At 70.8% G+C, this 20929-nt stretch overlaps 3 protein-coding genes across 9 annotated transcripts; 1 reads left to right on the forward strand and 2 right to left on the reverse strand.

Moving 5' to 3' along the window:
* Positions 1 to 1972: 1972 nt before the first annotated feature.
* Positions 1973 to 11505, reverse strand: SLC43A3 (solute carrier family 43 member 3). Of its 7 annotated transcripts, none has more exons than XM_075163738.1 (13): positions 8376 to 8797; positions 7688 to 7817; positions 7047 to 7093; positions 6881 to 6957; positions 6689 to 6781; positions 6268 to 6407; positions 5359 to 5465; positions 4677 to 4838; positions 4478 to 4591; positions 4047 to 4233; positions 3628 to 3751; positions 3150 to 3321; positions 1973 to 3005 (listed from the first exon to the last, which is right to left on the reverse strand). In XM_075163738.1, exons 1-12 carry the CDS (start codon positions 8563 to 8565, stop codon positions 3166 to 3168), a joined length of 1527 nt encoding a protein of 508 aa, XP_075019839.1. In that variant the 5' UTR covers positions 8566 to 8797; the 3' UTR covers positions 1973 to 3005; positions 3150 to 3165. The 7 variants fall into 7 exon arrangements, with proteins under 7 accessions (XP_075019839.1, XP_075019841.1, XP_075019843.1 ...); XM_075163740.1 differs by lacking the exon at positions 1973 to 3005 and adding an exon at positions 8974 to 9105 and having other exon boundaries at positions 3029 to 3321; positions 8376 to 8594; XM_075163742.1 differs by lacking the exons at positions 1973 to 3005; positions 4677 to 4838 and adding an exon at positions 11401 to 11505 and having other exon boundaries at positions 3029 to 3321; positions 8376 to 8594.
* Positions 11506 to 13711: 2206 nt separating this feature from the next.
* Positions 13712 to 18143, forward strand: RTN4RL2 (reticulon 4 receptor like 2). Its single transcript, XM_075163761.1, has 3 exons — positions 13712 to 13977; positions 15968 to 16452; positions 17184 to 18143. Exons 1-3 carry the CDS (start codon positions 13944 to 13946, stop codon positions 17940 to 17942), a joined length of 1278 nt encoding a protein of 425 aa, XP_075019862.1. The 5' UTR covers positions 13712 to 13943; the 3' UTR covers positions 17943 to 18143.
* Positions 18144 to 19322: 1179 nt separating this feature from the next.
* Positions 19323 to 20355, reverse strand: TIMM10 (translocase of inner mitochondrial membrane 10). The gene is made up of 2 exons (XM_075163768.1): positions 20060 to 20355; positions 19323 to 19577 (listed from the first exon to the last, which is right to left on the reverse strand). Exons 1-2 carry the CDS (start codon positions 20128 to 20130, stop codon positions 19376 to 19378), a joined length of 273 nt encoding a protein of 90 aa, XP_075019869.1. The 5' UTR covers positions 20131 to 20355; the 3' UTR covers positions 19323 to 19375.
* Between the last annotated feature and the right edge of the window lie 574 nt (positions 20356 to 20929).

Below are 20929 nucleotides of genomic sequence, written 5' to 3' on the forward strand. Positions count from 1 at the left end.
TATGTGCACCCCACCCCCCCGCAGCCCCCCCCCCACGCCACATGCACCCCTCCAGCAGCCCCCACCCCTGGCCCATGCGCCACCCACCGCACAGCCCCCTGTCCCCATCCCCAGGGGTCCGGTGGGTGCCCCCCGTGCCAGGCAGGGCCAGGCGGGGTGCAGGCAGGACCCCCCGGGGTGCCCCCATAAGGTGTCACCCGCAGTTGGTGGGTGGAGGCCATGGTAGGATGGTGCAAGGCTATGGCGGGGACATGTGGCCCTGTCACCCATATAAGGGTGACAGCGGGCAGAGGCCCCCAGCCCCCAGGTGAGGACGGGGACAGCGGGGTGGGCTCAGCCGCCAGCTGCCGGGGCTGAGGACTGGGGTGGGTGTCCCTGAGGCTGGCACGGGTGGCTCTGGGGTGCCAGGGAGACGTGGGGGGGACAGGGTGGCACAGGGTGCCCAGGGGACCAGGTGGCCCCAGGGATGGCAGTGGGGAACCAGAGCCATGGGGTGTGGAGAAGAATTCTGGAATTGGGAGTTTCGGATAGGACTTTGGCAATGCTACAAAACCATAAACAACAAGGGGGAGATGTGGAGAAGAATTAAGAGGTGGCCTAATGAGCACCAGCTGATTCAAGAACAGAAACAGGTGAAGGGAATTGTGAGCAGACGTGATCGTTGCCAAGGAAGATATAAGGGAGGCAACGGAGAGCGACAAGGGAGAGAGGTGCAATGGAGAGAGAGGTGGTAGGGCTGCCCCCTTATCATTAAGGCTGTGCACGTATGCTGCAACAATGGGGGGCTGGGCGCCATGGGGGTGGCAGCAGGGGCAGAGGGGACAGGGCACAGAGTGGCACTGGGGATGGTGGGGGGACAGTGGGGACACGGCGGGGCAGAGGAGCAGGATGGGGGTGAGGGACACGGGGTGGCACTGAGTGTGGCAGAGGGACAGAGGGGACGTGGAGTGGCACGAGGGTGCCAAGGCCATGGGGGTGGCACCAGCGGTGGCAGAGGGACCCTGGGGCATGGGGGGGGGCACAGGGGACGTGGGGAGGACGGGGTGATGCTGGGGTTGGCAAAGGTTCACTGGGGACATGGGGGTGGCCCCGGGGTAGCAGAGGGTGACTGGGGACATGGCATCTCCCAGTGGTGCCTGAGGGTGCCAGTGTCCCCAGCCCCGCCATGCAGCCCTGCCTGCTCCTCGCCCTGGCCCTGCTGGGCACGGCCTCCGCCAGCCACCCTGGTGAGTGCCCGCCACACTGCCCACCCTGCGGGGACACCATGGGGACACCCTCTGCCCCCCTGGGTCCCTCAGCCACCCCGGGCAGCCTGGAGAGGTGCCATGCCCACCCCACCAGGGTGGTGCCACGTGCCCCAGGGCTGGCGGTGGGTGGCAGAGGGACCCCCCGGTGCCAGCCCTCACCCCCGTCCCCACAGGCACGACCGAGGAGGGCCACAAGTTTTGCTACGTGGTGGTGACCAAGCTCCGCACCTGCACGGGCGCCCAGGTGAGGGGGACGTGGGCGCTCGGCGGGTGCCGGCAGATGCTGGCGGGTGCCCGGTGGGGCCCAGTGGGTGCCGGCAGGTGCAGCGGGGTGCCAACCTGTGCCCTGTCCTGCAGCGGCAACTGCCGGGAGGTGCTGGGGGGGCAGCTGGCCTCACTGCACAGCACCGCCCGCAACCAGGAGCTGCTGAACCTGGCACGCACCTACACACGCCGCACGCTCTGAATTGGGGCCATCACCAGCCACAGGGTGAGGGCGACGCAGCCCCCACCCGGGGTGCTGGGAGTGGGGCTGGGGCTCAGCGTGGGTGCTGGGGCTGGGTGCTGGGTAAGGGTGCTGGGACTGAGTGTGGGCTGCTGGGTGCTGGTTATGGGGTGCTGGGGCTGGGTATGGGTGCAGGAGCTGGGTGCTGGTTATGGGGTGCTGGGGCTGGGTATGGGTGCAGGAGCTGGGTGCTGGTTATGGGGTGCTGGGGCTGGGTATGGGTGCAGGAGCTGGGTGCTGGTTATGGGGTGCTGGGGCTGGGTATGGGTGCAGGAGCTGGGTGCTGGTTATGGGGTGCTGGGGCTGGGTATGAGTGCAGGAGCTGGGTGCTGGTTATGGGGTGCTGGGGCTGGGTATGAGTGCAGGAGCTGGGTGCTGGTTATGGGGTGCTGGGGCTGGGTATGAGTGCAGGAGCTGGGTGCTGGGGCTGGTGTTGGGGCTGGCTAAGGGATGCTGCAGCTGGGTGGTGGGTGCTGGGGCTGGGGAGGGGAATAGGTGTTGGGGCTGGGTCTAGAACTGGGTATGGGGTGCTGTGGCTGGGCGCTGGGTGCTGGCGGCGCTGCAGCAGGGGGGCAGTGGGGGTCACAGTGGGAGGACGCCAGCCCCTGGAACTACAGCAACTGCTGCCTCTTCACCACCTGCACCCCCCTCAGCACCCACGGTGAGGGCATCCGCATCCCCACCCACCGCACCGGGGCACCCAGGCACTGGGGGCACTGTGGGGGGCACAGGGCTACTGGGGGCACAGGCCATTGGGCGCAATGGGAGGGGGCACTGGGCTACTAGGGGCACTGGGAGGGGGCACAGGCCACTGGGGGCACTGGGAGCGGCACGGGGGGCACAGGCCACTGGTGGCAATGGGAGGGGGCACAGGTCACGGGGCGCAATGGGAGGGGGCACAGGGCTGCTAGGAGCAATGGGAGAGGGCAGTGGGAGGGGATACAGGGGACTGGGGGCCACCCCATGGCCCTGACGCTGGCCCCTGTCCCCAGATGGGCTCTGGAGAAGCAAGCTTTGCTTCCAGCTGCACCCCTTCATCTGCCAGTAATGAGGGCACCCAAGGGTGCTGCCATGACCCCCAGTCCCTGAGCACCCACAGTGGCCCCTGACCCAGTAAACCAGAGGTGCCCCGAGGCTGTGTGTCCATGTGTGCCGGGGGTCCATGGGGAGGGGTCTGTGTACCCCAGCCCTGGGAGGCAGTGGGGTGCCCAACCCCATAGCAGACACTGGAGAAGCCCCAGCGGCTGGGGATGCTGGGAGGGGGCAGCACAGTGAGCAGAGGGGTCATCAATATTTATTCCCCCCCAAAACACACCCCATCCCACTGGCATAGCACCCACAGCAACAAGTCCAATAGAAAAATGGGGTGCAGCAGGCGCGGGGTGCTGGGCCAGCACCTGGTGGGTGCGGAGCTCAGTGGGGCATCTCAGCGGGGGTCTCGGCGTCTAGGGGGGCTGTGAGGGGGGTGCCGGCTGCCCCCAGCTCCTTGGCTCGCCGCCGGCACTCGCGGGCCACCACCACGGGACTGACGAAGGCCACCAGCACCACGGCGATGAGCCCCAAGTTTACCTGCAGGGGGGTGGCAGGGCATGGGGCCAGGGGGCTGACCCCACCCAAGGGGGTGCCCCTGGGCCAGCCCTCCCTGCTAGACGCAGGACCCCCACCCTACCATGGGCCAGCACCCTGATCCTACCATGGACCACGGCCAGGACCCCCCTCCCACCATGGGGCAGCACCCCCGTCCCTCCCTGGGGCAGGACCCGCACCCCTTCCCCTGTGGGGCAGGACCCCCATCCCTCCCCAGGGCAGGACCCCATTCCCCTATGGGGCAGGACCCCCGTCCCTCCTGGGGGCAGCCATGGGGCAGACACTCACGTAGAAGGGGTCCCCGTGGAGCGGCCCGCGCACCAGGGTGACGCAGGGGTACTGCAGCAGGGCCACCAGCGCCGACAGTGCCATGGCCAGCCCGTACAGCTTCCCAAAGTGCTGCGGGGGGAACCTGCCCAGCCACCCACCATGTCACCACCTCACCCTGCCACCCTGTCCCCTGACACCCCCCCAACCCTGCCACCATCCCCTGGCACCCTTGCCCTGACCCCACCACCTTGTCCCTCCAACACCCTTACCCTGCCACCGTCCCCTGCCACTCCCACGATGACCCCATCACCATCCCCTGCCACCACCACCCTGTCCTCCACTGCCCTGTCACCCGCCACCCTGTCCCCTGCCACCACCATCCTGACCCCCACCACCCCGTCCCCTGCCACCACAGCAGTGGTGGCTGCAGGACTCACGCGATGGCCAGGAAGGCGGCGTTGCCCCCATAGAGGAAGGAGCGGCTGAGCACCTGCAGCACGAAGGTGACGAACTGGACGGGCAGCATGGGCACCGCCGCGCAGATGGAGAAGAGCACGCACTGCGTCACCGTCACCGCCAGTGACAGGACGGACGCCTGCAGGTCAGCCAGCGCACCCAGGGCTCCTGTGGGCACGGAGGGGTCAGGGCGTGGTGGTGATGTTGTCCTGGGTCAGGGCATGGAGGGGAGGGGACCTGTCCCCAGGCATGGCGGGGTCAGGGCATGGAGGGACCCATCCCCGGGGACGGTGGGGTCAGGGCACGGCAGCGGTGGCACCTGGCCACGAGCCCTGCTGAGGGCATGGGGGGACGCTGGCAGCATGGACGCTCCCTGGGGAACCACAGGGCCGGGAGGGCTGGGGCCAGTTACCCTCGGGGCGGGGGGTCTTGCCCCGCTTGTGCCGGTCAAGGATGAGGCCGTTCCATGGGGCACAGAGCACCCCGCAAAGCTGGGTGAAGGCGAAGGCGTTGGTGTAGGTGCTCACTGCGGGGAGACAGCATCAGGGTGGGAGCCGGGCCCCGCTGGGGTGTCCCCGGTCGCGTCCCGCCGTCCCAGCGGCCGTGCCTACCCTGGTGGGGGTCCCCGCGGGCCAGGTGGTCGAGGAGGGGGTTGAGGGTGCCGATGAAGAGGTAGTGGCGCAGCTGCATGACGGAGAGCCAGGCCACGTGCCAGGCGAAGAGCCCCGAGCGCACGCAGGCCCCGAAGGGCACCCCAGGGGGGTCCCCGCTGCCTGTGCCCCAGGGGTCAGGGGTGGGGACACGCCCGGACACGCCCCCAAGGCCCCGCCCGGGGCCCCGCCCCCTGCTGCCCCAGTCCCCAGGCCCACCCACTGCTGTCCCTGGTCACTCCCATCCACTGGGGGCCCCCCTCATCCACCTATATGACCACGCCCCTTCAGCTGCATAGCCACGCCCATCCCCTGACCACACCCACACGTAGCCACACCCAGTCCAGACCCACATCTTCATCTGCATAGCCACGCCCACCCTCCGACCACACCCACACGTAGCCACACCCAGTCCAGATCCACACCTTCATCTGCATAGCCACGCCCACCCTCTGACCACACCCATGAATAGCCATGCCCACCCCACACCCGGCTGCACCCCTTCATCTGCATAACCAGGCCCACAGCTCGCCCCTGTGGCCACGCCCACCTTGTATACATGCCAGTCACCAACATGACCATGCCCACCCGAGATGAGTCTAGCCCCGCCCCGCCCCCCGCAGACAAGCCCCGCCCCCGGCACCTCGGGGGGCGCTGAGCTCCAGGGGTGTCTCCTCGGGGCCGGCCTCCCCCGGCGGGCGCTTCTCCTCGTAGGTGCGGTACGACTGGGACCGCCCCGGGCACCGCAGCCTGCGGCACCACCTGCCCCATCACCCCCAGCACCCCACCGCCCGCGGGACGGGAACCCCCACCCGCCATGGGATAGGACCCACCACCACCTGCAGGACAGGACCCTCCCACCCACCACGGGATGGAACTCACCACCACCCGCAGAATGGGACCCACCAACCACCACTGGATGGGACCCACCACCGCCCATGAGATAGGACCCATCACCACCCACGGGATGGGCACTGTCACCACCCATGGGACAGGAATTGCCACCAGCCACAGCCCAACAACGCCACCACCCACGGGGCAGGCATCGCCATCACCACCACTCATGGGATGGGACCAACCACCCACGGGACAGGCACCACCATCATCACCACCACCCATGGCACAGGCACCACCCCCCCCCACAGGACTGGCGCCACCACAGCCACCCCGCCCCCCCCTCCACGGGACGGGCACCACCACGGCCACCCCCCAATCCCACGGGACGGGCACCACCATGGCCACCCCCCAACCCCACGGGACGAGCACCACCACGGCCACCCCCCCCTCCACGGGACGGGCACCACCACGGCCACCCCCCAACCCCACGGGACGGGCACCACCACAGCCACCCCCCAACCCCATGGGACGGGCACCACCATGGCCACCCCCCAACCCCACGGGACAGGCACCACCATGGCCACCCCCCCCCCTCCACGGGACGGGCACCACCATGGCCACCCCCCAACCCCACGGGACAGGCACCACCATGGCCACCACTCCCACCAGGGGACGGGCACGGCCGCCCTGCGGGGCGCAGGCAGGGCTCCCCTACCCGTAGTCGTAGGCAGCGGGCAGTGGGTAGGGGATGCGGGTGCGGGGCATGAGGAAGAGGGTGCGCAGCAGGTGCCAGGCGCTGCAGGCCGCCATGAAGAGGAACATGGCCCGCAGGGACAGCCCGCGCTCGTACAGCACCTGGGGAGAGGGACAGGGACAGGCTGCCATTGGGCCATGCCGGCCATCCGCCACCGCCCCAGCCCAGGGCCACGTCCCTGCTCAGGCCCCGGCTGCGTCCCCACGTGTGGCCCAGCGGTGGCCCAGCTGTGTCCCCTGGCCGTGTCCCCAGCTGTGACCCAACTGTCCCCAGCTCTGTCCCCAGCCCTCCCTGCGCTGCCTGTGCCAGGGAGGGGCACCTGGGGGCACCCAGCGCCAAGCCGTGGCACCCCCCGGCATTACCACGTCTGCCCCATGCCTACCTTGATGATGAGGAAGATGGCAGACGAGGAGTCGAAGGCCCCGTTGTAGAGGGTGATGATGATGGAGCGGTACTTCCCAAAGAGGTTGCCCACCTGGCACAGAGAGACCCCCCCGCGACATCAGGGTCCTCCCCAGTACCGGGCAGGCTGCCCCGGCCGCTGGGTGCGGGTCAGAGTGCCGGGAAAACTCACCTGCATGTTGGTGAGGATGAGGAGGATGCCGCCCACCGACAGCATGGACATGGCTGGGAAGAGCAGCACCGCCAGCTCTGGGAACATGGGGGTCAGCGGGGACAAGGGGGGGTCCCCGCCAGGTCCCCCCCCAGGGCCGGGGCACCTGATGCCCATGGGGTCTCACCTGGGGTGGAGAAGGCGACAAGCAGGGTCCCGCCGGCGTAGAGGGAGCTGAGACATGGGGACAGCGGCGACACGTGAGGACAGGGTCCTGGGGGGCAGCTGGCACCCCCGCGCCCTGGCGCTGCTGTCACATCGGCACCCAGCACCCCGATGTCTCATGGGTGCCCCACCGCCACCTGGCACCCCCGGGGCCAAGGGAAGTGGGAACATGGGGGGCCCCTACGGTTATGGGGGTGCCCTGGGGACATTGGGGTGACCTGAGGGCGTATGGGGGCTGGGAGCAATGGGGGGGCCCTGGGGCTGTGGGGGGCATGGGACGCGCTGGGGACATTTGGTGGCAGTGGGAGACAGGTGCCAGAATGGGCTGTGCCCCCCCATGCCCCAAAACTAGTGCCCTGGGCTGACACAGGTGCACCCCCTGGGCCCGCATGGGTGCCCCCCGGCCGGCACGGGTGCCTTCCCCGTGCAGGCAGGGCCCTGCCTGCCCCGCCCTGCCTGGCCGCCTCGATAACCACCCTGCTCTTGGCAACATCCCCCCCCCAGCCTCCACCACCAGCACCCTAACAACAAGCCCTCACCCCCCCGGGCACCCATGGGTGCCCCAGCCCTGCCCACTGGCGCTGCCCCCCCGTGCCCACTCACATGGCGATGAGGCGGGCAACGGTGGTGCCGAAGCGGTCGAAGATGAAGCCCATGGGGAAGGTCATGAAGTTGTTCATGAAGGAGCCAATGGTGAAGACCAGGGAGAATTGCTCATCCTGCCGGCTGCAGTCTGCGGGGCGGCCGTCAGTGGGGACGCAGGGACAGCGAGGACACAGGCATGGGGACAGGGGGACACAGGGCACCACAGGGCATCAGGACAGAGGGGACAGCGGGTACGTGAGTATAGGGACAGCGGAGACACAGGCACAGGGACAGCAGGGACATGGGGCACCGCAGGACATGAGGACAGTGGAGACGTGGGGAGCTGCAGGGGACAGGAAAAATAGGGCCCTGGGGCACCGGGACAGTGGGGACATGGGGCACCACAGGAGACATGTACAGTGGGGACCTGGGGCACTGGACAAGCTGGGACCTGGGGCACTATAGGTCACCAAGCAGTGGGGACACAGGGCACCACAGGGCATGGGGACAGTGGGGACGCAGGAATTAGGACAGTCGGAACCTGGGGCACCACAGGGTGCCAGGCAAGGGGGACACGGGGCACTTCAGGCCACCGGCACCCCAGGACACAAGCACACAGGGCACACAAGGCAGGGTGAGAGCGGGGCCAGGGCCACTGCAGGGACAGGGCCGGCGGCCAGCGGTTGCTGGGGGACGGGGACCCTACCAGTCAGCAGGGTCTGGTTGGGGCCGGGGATGGCGGTGGGCTGGCACAGATCCTCGAAGTAGCCCAGGTCCTTGAGGACGAAGACGAGGGAGGCCCAGCCGAAGATGATGCCGCAGAAGGCCCCGCACTCCAGCAGCCCCGAGAGGAGGGTCCCCAGGCGCTTGGTCAGCCCCGCACCCCCCCCCGCCATGTCACTGGCCTGGGGCGTCCCTGCCGTGCCTGCGGGGTGACAAACACCGGGGCATCGCACCCCACCTGGCACCCACGTGGTGACCCCCCCCTGCACCCACCCGGCACCCAGAGTGGGGGGCTTGGGGGCACGTGGGTGCACGTGGCCACCCGGGCAAAGGCCACCGTGGTCCCGGCTCTGCCCCTTGTCCCCGTCCGCCAGCGGCTGGCACCAGTCCCCCGCACGTGCCAGAGCACAGGCAAGGACCGGCTTGCAGTCTTTGCACACGCGTGCACACGTGCTGACATACATGCACACGTGCTCACATGCATGCATACACACACACATGCATGCACACGCACTCACATGTATGCACACACATGTGCACGTGTGCTGGCACCCCCCTGCGCGCTGCGCGCCCCCACCCACCTGCACGAGGTCGGGCCCTCCCGCCGTCACCGCCGCCGCCGCCACGGAGTTTGGACCCTGGCGCGGGTGTGCCCGGGGCACGCACCCGCACCACACAGACCCACACACCCGCACCGCGCTCACCTGCACCCCCCCACCCGCATGGCCCCCCGCACTAATCTCCTGGGAGCACCCATGGGCCCCCCGGGGCTGCCAGCACCCGATAGTGGCTCAGTCCCACCACCACGCCAGGACCCCCCCGCGGCCTCCTTATCTCCCTGCGCCAGCCTGTCCCAGGAACCTGCCACCTCCCCCAGGCGCCCGGCATGTCCCCTGGGGGGCTGGCACAGACCCTGGGGACACCGGCACACCCCCCTGGGGATCTGGCACGGTCGCTGGGAACCCGGCACACTCCTTGGGAACCTGGCACACTCTCTGGGGACACTGGCACAGCCCCTGGGGACACTGGCACAGGGCCGCAGGGCATGCTGACACACCCCCTGGGGATGGTGACACACCCCCTGGGGCCCCAGCACACCCCCTGGGGACACCGGCACGTCCCTTGGGGACCCTGGCGTGGCTCTTGGGGACACTGTACCTCCTCTGAGACCCTGACACACACCCCCCGGGGACCCCATCATGCCCCCAGGGACCCTGGCACGCTGCTGGGGACTGTGACATGTCCCCTGGGGACACTGTCACTCCCTGGGGACCCCACCACTGCATTGGGGACACCATCACCTTCCAGGGGCCTGTCACCCTCCTGGGGAGCTGTGGCACCCAGGGGACACCTGGGCACCCTGTCTGTCCCTGTCAACCCCCGACCCACGTGGCCAGAACCCCCTGTCCCTCGGTGTCACCAGCGTGACCCACAGCCGGGTGCCACAGGCGTCAAGGCCATGTTCCCCGTCACCATCACCCATGTCCCCCCATCCCACTCACCGCAGGCTCTCTGCACCTGCCGGAGCCCCCCGTCAGCGTGTCACCAAGTGACCGTGCCACTGTCCCAAGGCCCGTCCCCGCTCCGGCGGTGTAATGGCCGTTAATGAGGCCTCATTACAGCGGCCGAGCGGCTAAAGATTAACCCGGCACCGGAGCCAGGTGGTGCTGGATCCCGCCGGGCCGGGGGGGCTGCGCTATCTTTAGCCACCCCGCGGGGGGGCAGGGGCCGGGGCACCCGCTGGGGAGGGCACCGGGGCGGTGGGGAGCCAGGGGACATCGCCTTCCTGGTGCTGCCGGTGACACCCCGCCACCGTGGCGGGCAGCTCCCACGGGCACCCCAAGACACCCCGTCACGGGTGTCACTCCCAGGGGCACCCCAAGACACCCACTGTGGGTGCCATTTGCTACGAAGCCATATCGGCAAGCCCCAGCCATACTGGTCACCGCGCCATACCAGTGTGTCCCAGCCATACTGGTATGTCCTAGCCATACCGATCACTAAGCCATACTGGTTACACCAAGCCATACTGGTGTGTCCCAGTCATACTGGCCTCTCCTGGCCAGACTGGTGAGCCCTCCACACTGGTGAGTCCCCCACAGTGCGGGAGCAGGAGGGTCCAGGTCAAGGGCCCCTGGCACCGGTGAGTCTGGCCCCTCCAGCCGCACTGGCCCTGCCGTGTCCCCCCCCGATCCCCGTGCCCGGGGACAGGTTGGGACAGGGGATGCCCCTCCTGCTCCGGCAGCAAGGGACCCAGGCGTCCTGTGGGGCGCAGGCTGGCGCGGGCCTCGTTCCAGTTCCCCCAGCCTCGTTCATTTTAATAATTAATTGTAACGAAGTCCCCTTTCCTGTAGGGGCTGCCCAGTCCCCAGGCAGTGCGTGTGTGGCTTCCCCAGAGGCTGCTATGGGGCTGGGCTGCGGGTGCCCCGCGAGTCCCCTCCTCGCCCCGCTGTCCTCCCATGCGGGGTGCAGGGTGCCCCCGGGGTGGGCAGTGCCAGCGCCCCGCGGAGCTGGGGTAGGGGCAGCAGTGTGGGGCAGATGGGCAGCAGTGGCAGCCCGGGCCATGGGGACTTTGCCCATGCACGTGTGGCGGGGGGGACACGTGTGGCAGGGGGGGACGCACGTGCCCCTGGGGGTGGGCAGCCGTGGGGCACGGCCGTGCCAGCGCCCAGGCCCTGCCCCCTGCCCCGGGAGGCACCAGAGCACCCTGCAAGGCCCTAGGGTGCTGGAGGGGCGTAGGGCACATTGTGGCAGGGGGACGGGCAGGGCGGGGGGAGCCCTCCCAGGCGTAGCTCTGCCCCACAGCCCCGGGGTCGACACGGCTGCACGGCCCAGCCTGCCACGCACCCCCCAACACCGCCTCCGACCAGCCCCCATTGCGTCCACACGGCCCCCCAGCCCCCGGCCCCACGGCCCCCGGCCCGCCGCTGCCCCCTCGGGGGCCGGGACCATCCGGGCCCCTCCGCTCCCGCCCGGCTCCTCCCGCCGCATCCCCGCGCGCTGCTCACCCGCGTCCCAGGGCCCGGCGCGGCGGGGGGGCCCAGCGCAGCTCCGCGGCCCGGGGGTCCCGGCGGGCCCCGGAGCCTCCCGGTGGGTGCCGGGGGTCCCGGCGGGTCCCGGCGCTGCCCGCCCCTCGCCGGCGGCGGGCGGGGAGGGGCGGAGCGGCCCGGCCCGGCCCGGCCCCGCCCCCCGCGCGCGGCGTGGGGGACGCGGGAGGCGGCCCCGGCGGAGCGGCCCCGGGGGTCACCCCGTGGGTCCGCCCCGGGAGGGGCTCTCCCGGCTGAGAGCCCTCACTGCAGCGTGCCACGGCACTGCCCACCCCCCGTGCCCCCCCCCGGTGCCACCCCGGTGCCACCCGTGGGTGTGTCACCCCTCTGCCACCACACCCCCGTGCCCCCGTGGGTGTGCCCCCCGTGTCATGCCTGTGCCCCCCCATGCCATCTCCGGATGTGCCACCTTCCCACCTGGTGTCCCTGAGATGTTCTCCAGCTGTGACCACCCTTGGGCCACCTTGGGTCACCATTGGGTGAAGCCTGGACCGCCTTTGGGCCACCCCTAGGCCACCTCCAGCTGTGTCATCCCCGAGCCACTCCCTGGCCAGGCCCCCCCGTGCCACCCCCTGCGTGCCCCCTGTGCTCTGCCAGGCTCTGCCCATCTCTCCGCCCTCTCATGCCCGCTGCCATCCCGGCCCTGGGCATGTTGTCACCTGCCTGTCCCTGGCACCCGCCCCTCAGCCTGCCTGGCCCCGTGCCACCCCACTCCACCCTACCTGGGGCACCCCCCATCCCTCCCATCACCCTCCCGTTGGCCGCCCGCGCCGTGTTTGCTCCTCCATCCATCTGTCCTCCCGCCGCCCCATCCGTCCTCCTGTCCACCCATCGGCGCTTGCAGCCATCCGTCCTGTCCCCACCCCTCCAGCCAGCCGTTCATCTACTCAGCCAGCCACCCATCTGTCTGTCCATCACCCATCCGTCTGTCCATCATCCATCCATCTGTCCATCACCCATCCATCTGTCCATCATCCATCCGTCTGTTCGTCACCCATCCACCTGTCCACCATCCATTTGTCTGTCCGTCACCCATTTGTCCATCACCCATCCATCTGTCGCCCTCCAACCCCAACTCCATCCATCCTCGCGCCCGTTCAGCCGTCCATCTGTCCCACCACCCATCCAGCTGCACATCACCTCCCCTGCCTGTGTCCTGCCAGCCCTCCTGCCTTCACCCGCCCTTCCCTCCACCTGGCCATCTGGCCATCCGTCTGTCTGCCTCTCCAGCTGTCCTCCACCTGGCCAACCTTCCACCCGTCCCTTCGTGAGCCCCCACCACCCACCTCTGCCCACCCCGGGCCTGGCCGGTGGCCTCAGGGCCTGTCCCTCTCCCCCCCCCATGCCCAGGTGCCCCACAGGTGGGTGGGCACTGGCACCCACTGGTGGGTGTATCCCTGCAGACCCCACAGGATGGGGCGCACCCCACCAGCACAGCTCCCTGCAGGGGTGGCCGTAGGCCCGTGCCGGGGACGCTGGGGGCACCGGTGGGGCGGGGAGCGGATGGCGGCCCCTGAGTCAGCCCCGCGCCGCCCACGCCCCCACCCACGGGTGCCCGCCGCACCAGCTTGTGGTATTTCGCTCGCCGGGAGCCGCGCCGGAGACGGTGCTGCAAACGCGCCGCTGGTGCCAGCTTGTGCTGCCGCAGCCTGGCACGGCCACGCGTGCCCCCCTCCCCACCCCACGTGGGCACCAACGTGGGGTCCATTGCAAGGCACGAACACCCCACATCCCGCCGGCCTCCGGCGCGGCCCCACGTGGGGGGAGTTTGCTGCTGTCCCGGGTGGAAGCTGCAGGCTTGGAACCATGGACAGCGCCGGCTGCGGAACCACGGACAGCGCCGCGGTCCTGCGTGGGTGTGGAGCAAGCACCGCGTCCCCGCACCAAGTGCCCTTCCGGCGGCCCTCTGGGTGCCGGGCTCCCAGCCCCGCGGCACCCACCCGTGGGCCGCCCCCGCAGGGGTCCCGGGGTCCGTGCGGGCACCACAGCCCTGCACGAGTCCCGAGATCGTGGGAGGGAGGGACTCCACCCGCCGCGTCCTGCGCTCGCAGCCCCTCACGCGAGCCCCGCGTCCCCAGTGGGCGCGCCCACCACCGGTCCCCGCGTCCCCAGCAGGGTCCCCCCCGGGGGCCCCGCGGCGCGTTCCCCGTGGGCCCCGCGGCGCGTGCCCCTCTCCCCGCCCAGCCGCCGGGGGTCCCCCGTGGGCCCCCCGCGTGGAGCGGGGCGGGCCGGCCCGGGAAGGGTTAAGCGGCGGGGCCGACGGCGGGGGGCGGAGCGCGGCCGCCCCGGGATAAGGCGCGGCGCGGGGCAGGGCTCAGCCCCACCGGAGCCGCGGGTAGAGCCGTGCTGAGCCCGAGCCCACCCGTGCCCGCAGCCCACCCGTGCCATGCCCCGGGGCGGCTGCTGCTCCCGGCGGCGCGGCGGGGGCGAAGGGGGCGAGCAGCCCCCCCAGCACCGGCCATGAGCCCCCGCGCAGCGGGCAGCGCCTGAGCGGCCGCCCCGCCATGCGGCCCCCCACGGCTCGGGACCGGCCCCAAGGTAGGCGTGGGGACGGGCGGGGGGGCCCAGGGGCGTCGGACGGAGCCCCGGGGTGCCACCCTGCAGACCAGGGTCCCGGCGTGGGGTGCCCCGCGGCTCTTGGGGTGCCCGCGGCAGCACGGGCTGCGGGTGCCCCGGGATGCGTGGGGAGCCCGCAGCCCCCCCCGGGGCACCCCAGCGTGCTCCCCCCGCGACCCACGGGCTGCCCGCTGCAGCTCCGGGTCGCGCAGCCCGGCGTGGGGGTGCCCCGCGACCCACGGGGTGCCCAGTGCAAGTCCAGCCCAGCGTGGGGGTGCCCCGCGACTCCCGGGGTGCTCGCTGCAGCTCTAGGAGTCGCAGCCCGGCGTGGGGGTGCCCCGCGACCCACTGGGAGCCCGGTGCCACCCCGGGGTGCATAACCCGGGGTATGGGTGCAGCCCCGGCGAATCCCAGGGTGCCCTCGGGGACCCCGGTGCGACAGCCCGGAGTGTGGGTGCCCCACGACCTACGGTGCACCCTGTGCAGCACTGGGCTGCATAGCCCAGCGTGGGGGTGCCCTGCGACCCACGGGGTACCCCGTGCCACCCCAGGACCCCCAGCCCCGCGTGGGGGTGCCCCACGCCAGACCCGGTGCACCGCTGGGGCGCAGAGAGTGCTCGGGTCACCCCGCGGGTGGGTACCGCGGGCTCCGTGGGGTACCCGCGAGCGGCACGCTGATTCCGTACCAGGACCTGGGTGGGTATGGGGTGGGGGGGAGGGGGTTGGCACGGGGGAAAAAACGATGCCCGGGAACCGGGTGACTTCAGCTCCCAACTGAGTCAGCCCGCGGCGAGGGGGAGTGACAGATGGGACGCGGGTGGGGGGCGCACGCCGGCACGGGGCGCCGGGGGAGGGGGGTGGCGCTGAGCAGCTGCGCCGGACGCCTCCGTGGGTGGGTGGGGGTGTGTCCCCCCCCCCCGTGGCGCACCGGGGGAGGGGAGGGGGGGCCACTGCTCCCCCTTCCCTCCCCTCCCCCGGTACCGGCGGCTGGGAGCATCCCCGCATACCCGGGCGTGAGGCCAGGCCGCCGGGTTGAATTATGGATGAAGCTCTCGGGTTGCAGCCATGGGGGGGGGATGGACACGGGTGGGGGGGAGCGGCGGCGCTGAACACCCGGAGCGGCGGCGGCGCGTGTCACCGGCGAGAGCGTCAGCCCGCGCCCACGCGCACCCCGCCCCGCACGTGGCCGTGGCACGCGCGCACGTGGCGCCGCCCCATTGTCGGAGGGCACACATGGGGTGGGGGTATCGCCCCCCTCCTGAGTGGGGAGGGTCCGGGGGTGCGTGGCCATGTGGAGTGGGCACGGTCCCAGTGGGGTCCCAGGGGAGCGTGGCGCGTGGGGTGGGCGCGGTCCCGGGGGTGCATGGCCCCGTGGAGTTGGCGTGGCCCCTTGGGGGGTTCCTGGGGGACCGTGGCCCCACAGGGACAGTCATAGCTCCCAGGGGAGCGTGGCCCTGTGGGGTGGGCACAGTCCCGTGGGAGTATGGCCACGTGGGGTGGCCAGGGACCTGTGGGGGTCCCAGGGAATGGTGGCCTCAGGGGGCGGGCACAGCCCCGGGAGTCCTAGGGGGACACAATCCAATGAGGCACTCCTTTTTGGGGTGCCCAGCCCTGTAGGGTCGACATGGTCCGATGGGGCAGCGTGGCCCTGGGGGGATCTTTGGGGAGCACAGCCCTACGGGGCTGACGTGGCCCTGGGGGGCTCCTAGGGGTGCCCAGTCCTTCGGGGTGGGCATGGCCCTGTAGGATGGGCATGGCCTGATGGGGTGGGCATGGCCCTGCGGGGCTCCTGGGGCACCATGGCCGTGTGGGTGGGCATGGTCCTGGAGGCCTCCTTGGGATGCAGTTCCCAGGGCACCCCGCGCCCCAGGGGGCTGCCTGGGAGGACCCTGCCGGGGCGGTGGGCACGCGGGGCCGGGCCGGGGCAGCGCCACAGACGATGCCCCGTGCTGACGCCCCGCTGTGCCCGCAGGCGGGCGCCTGGCGGCCCTGCTGCTGGCGGCGCTGGCGTGGGTGCCCGGCGGGGTGCCCACCTGCCCCGCGCTCTGCACCTGCTACGTCTCGCCGCCCACCGTCAGCTGCCAGGCCAACAACTTCTCTTCGGTGCCCGCGGGGCTCCCGCCCGGCGCCCGCCGCCTCTTCCTGCAGAACAACGTCATCGGGGCGCTGCGGGCGGGCACCTTCGGGCCCAGCACTGTCACCCTCTGGCTCTACTCCAACAACATCTCCTCCATCCAGCCGGGCACCTTCCGCCACCTGCCCGCCCTGGAGGAGCTCGACCTGGGTGACAACCCCCACCTCCGCGTCCTGGCCCCCGACACTTTCCACGGCCTCCGGCGCCTCCAGGCCCTGCACCTCTACCGGTGCCAGCTGGCCAGCCTGCCTAGCGCCATCTTCCGCGGCCTCCACAGCCTCCAGTACCTCTACCTGCAGGAGAACGGGCTGCTCTACCTCCAGGTCCGCCACGGCCCTGGGGCTGCCCCGGCCCAGCTGTGGGGTGCCCGTGGGGCAGGGCTCTGGGGCGTGCTCAGGGGAAGGGGGTGCCCATGGGGCAGGGTGGTGTGTGATGCCTTCAGGGCAGGGGCATGGGACCGGGCTCTGTGGGAGACCCACAGGTCAAGGTGGTGGGTGACACCTGTGGAGCAGCGACGTAGGGCAGGGTGATGGGTGATGCTGTGGAACCAGGGTGTGGGACAAGGTGATGCTCATGGAGCCAGTACATGGGGCAGAGTGATGGCCATGGGGCAGTGTCATGGGTGACACTAGCAGGGCAGGGACACGGGAGGGGGCTCTTGGTGATACGCATGGGACATGGAGGAGGGACACAGGACATGGGTGACACCCATGGAGCAGGGACATGGGGAAGGGTGATGGGTGATGCCTACAGAACAAGGATGTGGGGCAGGGTGGTGGGTGGTACTCATGGAGTACAGACACAGCACAGGGTGACAGGTGAAGCTCATGGGGCAGGGTCACAGGGAAGGGCGATGGGTGATGCCTGCAGGGCAAGGACACGGGGCAGGGCTCCAGGTGCAGCCCATGGAGCAGGGACACGGGGCAGGGCTCTGCGGGACACCCAAGGGCAGGTCTCCGGGTGATGCCCACCATGCAGGGACATGGGGCAGGGCTGGGGGCTCCCCAGTGGGGCTGCGCACCTCATACCCACCCCCCTCTCCCCCCCACCGCAGGACGACCTCTTTGCCGACCTGGCCAACCTGAGCCACCTCTTCCTACACGGGAACCGGGTGCGGGCACTATCGGAGGGCGTCTTCCGAGGGTTGCCCAGCCTGGACCGCCTGCTGCTGCACGCCAACCGCCTGGTCTCCATCCACCGCCGCGCCTTCCGGGGCCTGGCCCGCCTCACCATCCTCTACCTGTTCAACAACAGCCTGGCGGCGCTGCCCGGGGACCCACTGGCTGCCCTGCCTGCCCTCCAGTTCCTGCGCCTCAACGCCAACCCCTGGGCCTGCGACTGCCGCGCTCGCCCACTCTGGGCTTGGTTCCGGCGCACCCGCGTCTCCAGCTCCCCCGTCCCCTGCGCCAGCCCCCCACACCGCCGCGGCACCGACCTGCGCCACCTCCGTCCCCGCGACTTCGACGCCTGCCCCGAGGAGGAGGAGGAAGAGGATGGCACTGGTGGTGGCGGTGGGGTGGCGGTGATGGGCACCCCCGGGCGGGCGCTGGGTCGCCCCGGCACCCTCCCAGCCGCACCGGGTCGCCCCGGCACCCTCCCGGCCGCGCCGCCCTCCGCCTTCTACCGCGATGGCCTGCCCCCCCACGACCTGCGGGGACCCCAGCCCCGGCCACCCCGCCCTTCCCGTGACTCCCATGGCCCCCCCACAGATGCCCGCTGCCCCCGGGCACCCTGTGCCCCCATGGCTGCCGCCGCCCCCTCCCAGCCCCACATCCTCCTGCCCCTCCTGGGTCTGCTCCTGCCCCGGCTCTGAGCCCCCCGCAGCGCGCCGGGGGGGACTGGCTCCTCGGGGTGCCTGTGCCCCCCTTCTCCCCAGGGGGGCCCCCTAGAACTGCGGGAGGTGGCTGGGGGGGCCACAGGATGCAGGGGGATCCCCCCCATTCTGAGCGGGAAAAACCGCCAACAGGAACCGAAAGGTGGGAAATTATTTATTAAAAATGGTCTTATTTTGGGAGAGCAGGGCCTGGCTGCTGCAGGGGGGCGGGGGGGCCGCTGCCTTTCCAGGTCACCGCCTGCTACTCCTGAAATATTGATGGCTCCGCCGCTGCGCCCGGGAGCTGGAGGGCAGCGAGGCGTGCACGGCTCGCTGCGGGGACGGACAGGGGGATGGACAGACAACTCTGCCGCGGTGCAGCACCCTGAGCCACAGGGTGTGCCCGCACAAGCACCTGCTGCTGTGCATCGCACACCCATCACCGTGCATCGCACACCCGCCGCCGTGCAGCACCCGCCACCGTGCAGCACCCGCCACCATGGGGCCCGGTGACACGACCGCCATCGCCCTGCCTGGCGACACCCACGCCACTGGCGCCCCGCACCCTTCGCAGGGTGCTGGCACCGCGGGCGGCCAGCGGGTGTAACGGGAGCCGCGGCACACAGAGCCGCCGCCTGCACCGTCATTCGCGCCCTGCAGGGCCTGACCTGCTTCTCGGCAGGCACAGACAGCACACGCACCACCAGGCTGTGGACAGACAGACACACGGATGCCGCCCACCCGCGGCCTGGGTCCCTTTGGGTGGGTGTCACCCCAGGGGTGTCCCTCTGTAGGTGTCCTTCACCCAGGGCCAGGGTCTGCAGGGCGTCCCTGTGCTGGCACAGCTCTCCAGGTGTCCCTGTGTGGATGTCCCTGGCCCTCTCTGCCTGTCCCCGTGGTGCGTGGGTATGCCTGCGGGTGTCCTGTCCCTGCTCAGGTGTCCCTGGGCTATCCCTGCCTGTGCGTCCCCGACGAGGGTTGGGTGTCTCGGGGGTGTCCCTGTGGGGCTGTCCCTGCGTGCCCGTCCCTCTCTGGCTGCTCCAGGGCTGTGTCCCTGTGTGGGGTCTCCCCCAGCTGTCCCCCCCCGGGTTTCCCCTGGCTGGCAGGCAGACAGGGAGGGGCAGAGCCCCGTCCCCACCCCACAGGGGATTACGAGGGGCTCAGCCCGGCTCTGCCTAATCCTGGGGATTACATGGGCTGGGCCTGGCCGGGAGATGGGGGGGGCACCCAGGGGTGCCCCCCTTAAGGACACAGCACATGGCAGCCGGGGACAGCAATGGGGGGGCTCCCCAGCAGCATCCACCGGCTCCGACGGGTTCAACGCGTACCCCAACACATCACCATGAGGTGGATTTGGGGAGCCAATGGAAGCAAACCAGCTGGCCCAAAGCCTCCAGTTTATTGGAGTGACGGGGAGTGGGGGACCGGGGGGCTCAGGCAGTGCCGGTGCCCTGCTGCATGCGCTTGAGGAGCTCCTCGTCCTGCAGCGACAGCTCCGTCAGCTTCTTGCCCATCCTCTCGTGGACCTCCAGGTACTTGGCCACGCAGCGGTCCAGGCACACGCTCTCCCCCTTCGACAGCTCCGCGTCCTTGTAGTGGGGGGGGACGCACTTTCGGTGACACGCCTGCGTCATCCTGCATGGCACCGGCACTGTCAGCCCCGCGCCGGCCCTGCCACACACCCCCACGCCCCAGCACCCCAACACCTCCTGTCCCCGCAGTGTCATCGCCATCCCTAGGCACCCCCCGAACCCTCAATGGCCCCCGTCCTCAGGCATCTCTAGAGCCCCCCCATTTCCCAGGCACCCCCTAGTGCCCCCAGCACTCCCCAACACCCCTCCACCCCCAGCACCCCGGAGTCCCCCAGTGTCCCCCAACACCCCCAATGGCCCCCAGCCCCGGGCACCCCCAGTGTCCCCCAACACCCTCAATGCCCCCCAGCCCCGGGCACCCCCAGTGTCCCCAGCATCTCAGCCCCATGCCCCAGCGTCACCCCAATGCCCCCAGCACCCCGAGGTCCAAGCACCTCCCCAAAGGCCACAGCTCCCCCCGTGCCCCCCAGCCCCGGGTACCCCCCGTGCCCCACCAGCCCCGCCGCCCCCCCCGGCCGGACGCACCGGTTGTACATATCGGCCATCATGTCAACCTCCAGCTCGGCCGCCAGCTGCTGGGCCCGCAGCGGGTCCATGGCGGCCGGGCCCGGCCCGGATCGGCCCGACCCGGCTCTACTCGGCCCCGCTCGGCCCCTCTCTGCTCAGCCCGGGACCCCGCGGCGGCTCCCGGCAGGAAGCACGTGGGCGCCGCGCTTCCGCCCACACGCAGAACCGCCCCGCCCCGCCGCCTGCTTCGACCAATAGAAGCCAAGCGGGTGGGGGAACAGGAGCGCGTCCCCCAACGCTGATAGGGAGACGCGCGAGGGGGCGTGGCGGCGCTGGCAGCCAAGGAGCGGGGGGGAGACGGTGGGCGGGGAAGGCGCGCGCTTTGCCAGCCTTTGCCCTGCAGGGGGCGTGGCCAGCTCCGTAGAGGGCGTGGCCGGCATCGGGCACCACCCCCGGGCCAGTGCGGGGACACCGCGGGCTCCGTGTCCCCGCCGTCTCCCCGCGTCCCCGCCGCCCTGCCCGGCCTGGCCCGTGTGACCCATGTCGCCCCGTGTGTCTGTGCCCCGCCATGTGCCCTGATGTCCCCCGATGTCCCCCGTGTGTCGGTCCCCCCCACGTCCCTTGATGTCCCCCGTGTGTCTGTCCCCCCCACGTCCCTTGATGTCCCCTGATCTCCCCCGTGTATCTATGCCCTCCCATGTCCTCCACGTCCCCCGTGTCTCTGTGCCCCCCCATGTCCCCTGATCTCCCCCGATGTCCCCCGTGTGTCTGTCCCACCCACGTCCCTTGATGTCCCATGTGTCTGTGTCCCCCATGTCCCCTGATGTCCCCCGTGTGTCTGTGACCCCATGTCCCCCACATCCCCTTGTGTGTCTGTGCCCCCCCCAT

Source organism: Calonectris borealis, chromosome 14 (genome assembly GCF_964195595.1).
Source record: "Calonectris borealis chromosome 14, bCalBor7.hap1.2, whole genome shotgun sequence".
In the NCBI taxonomy this organism is placed as follows: Eukaryota; Metazoa; Chordata; class Aves; order Procellariiformes; family Procellariidae; genus Calonectris; species Calonectris borealis.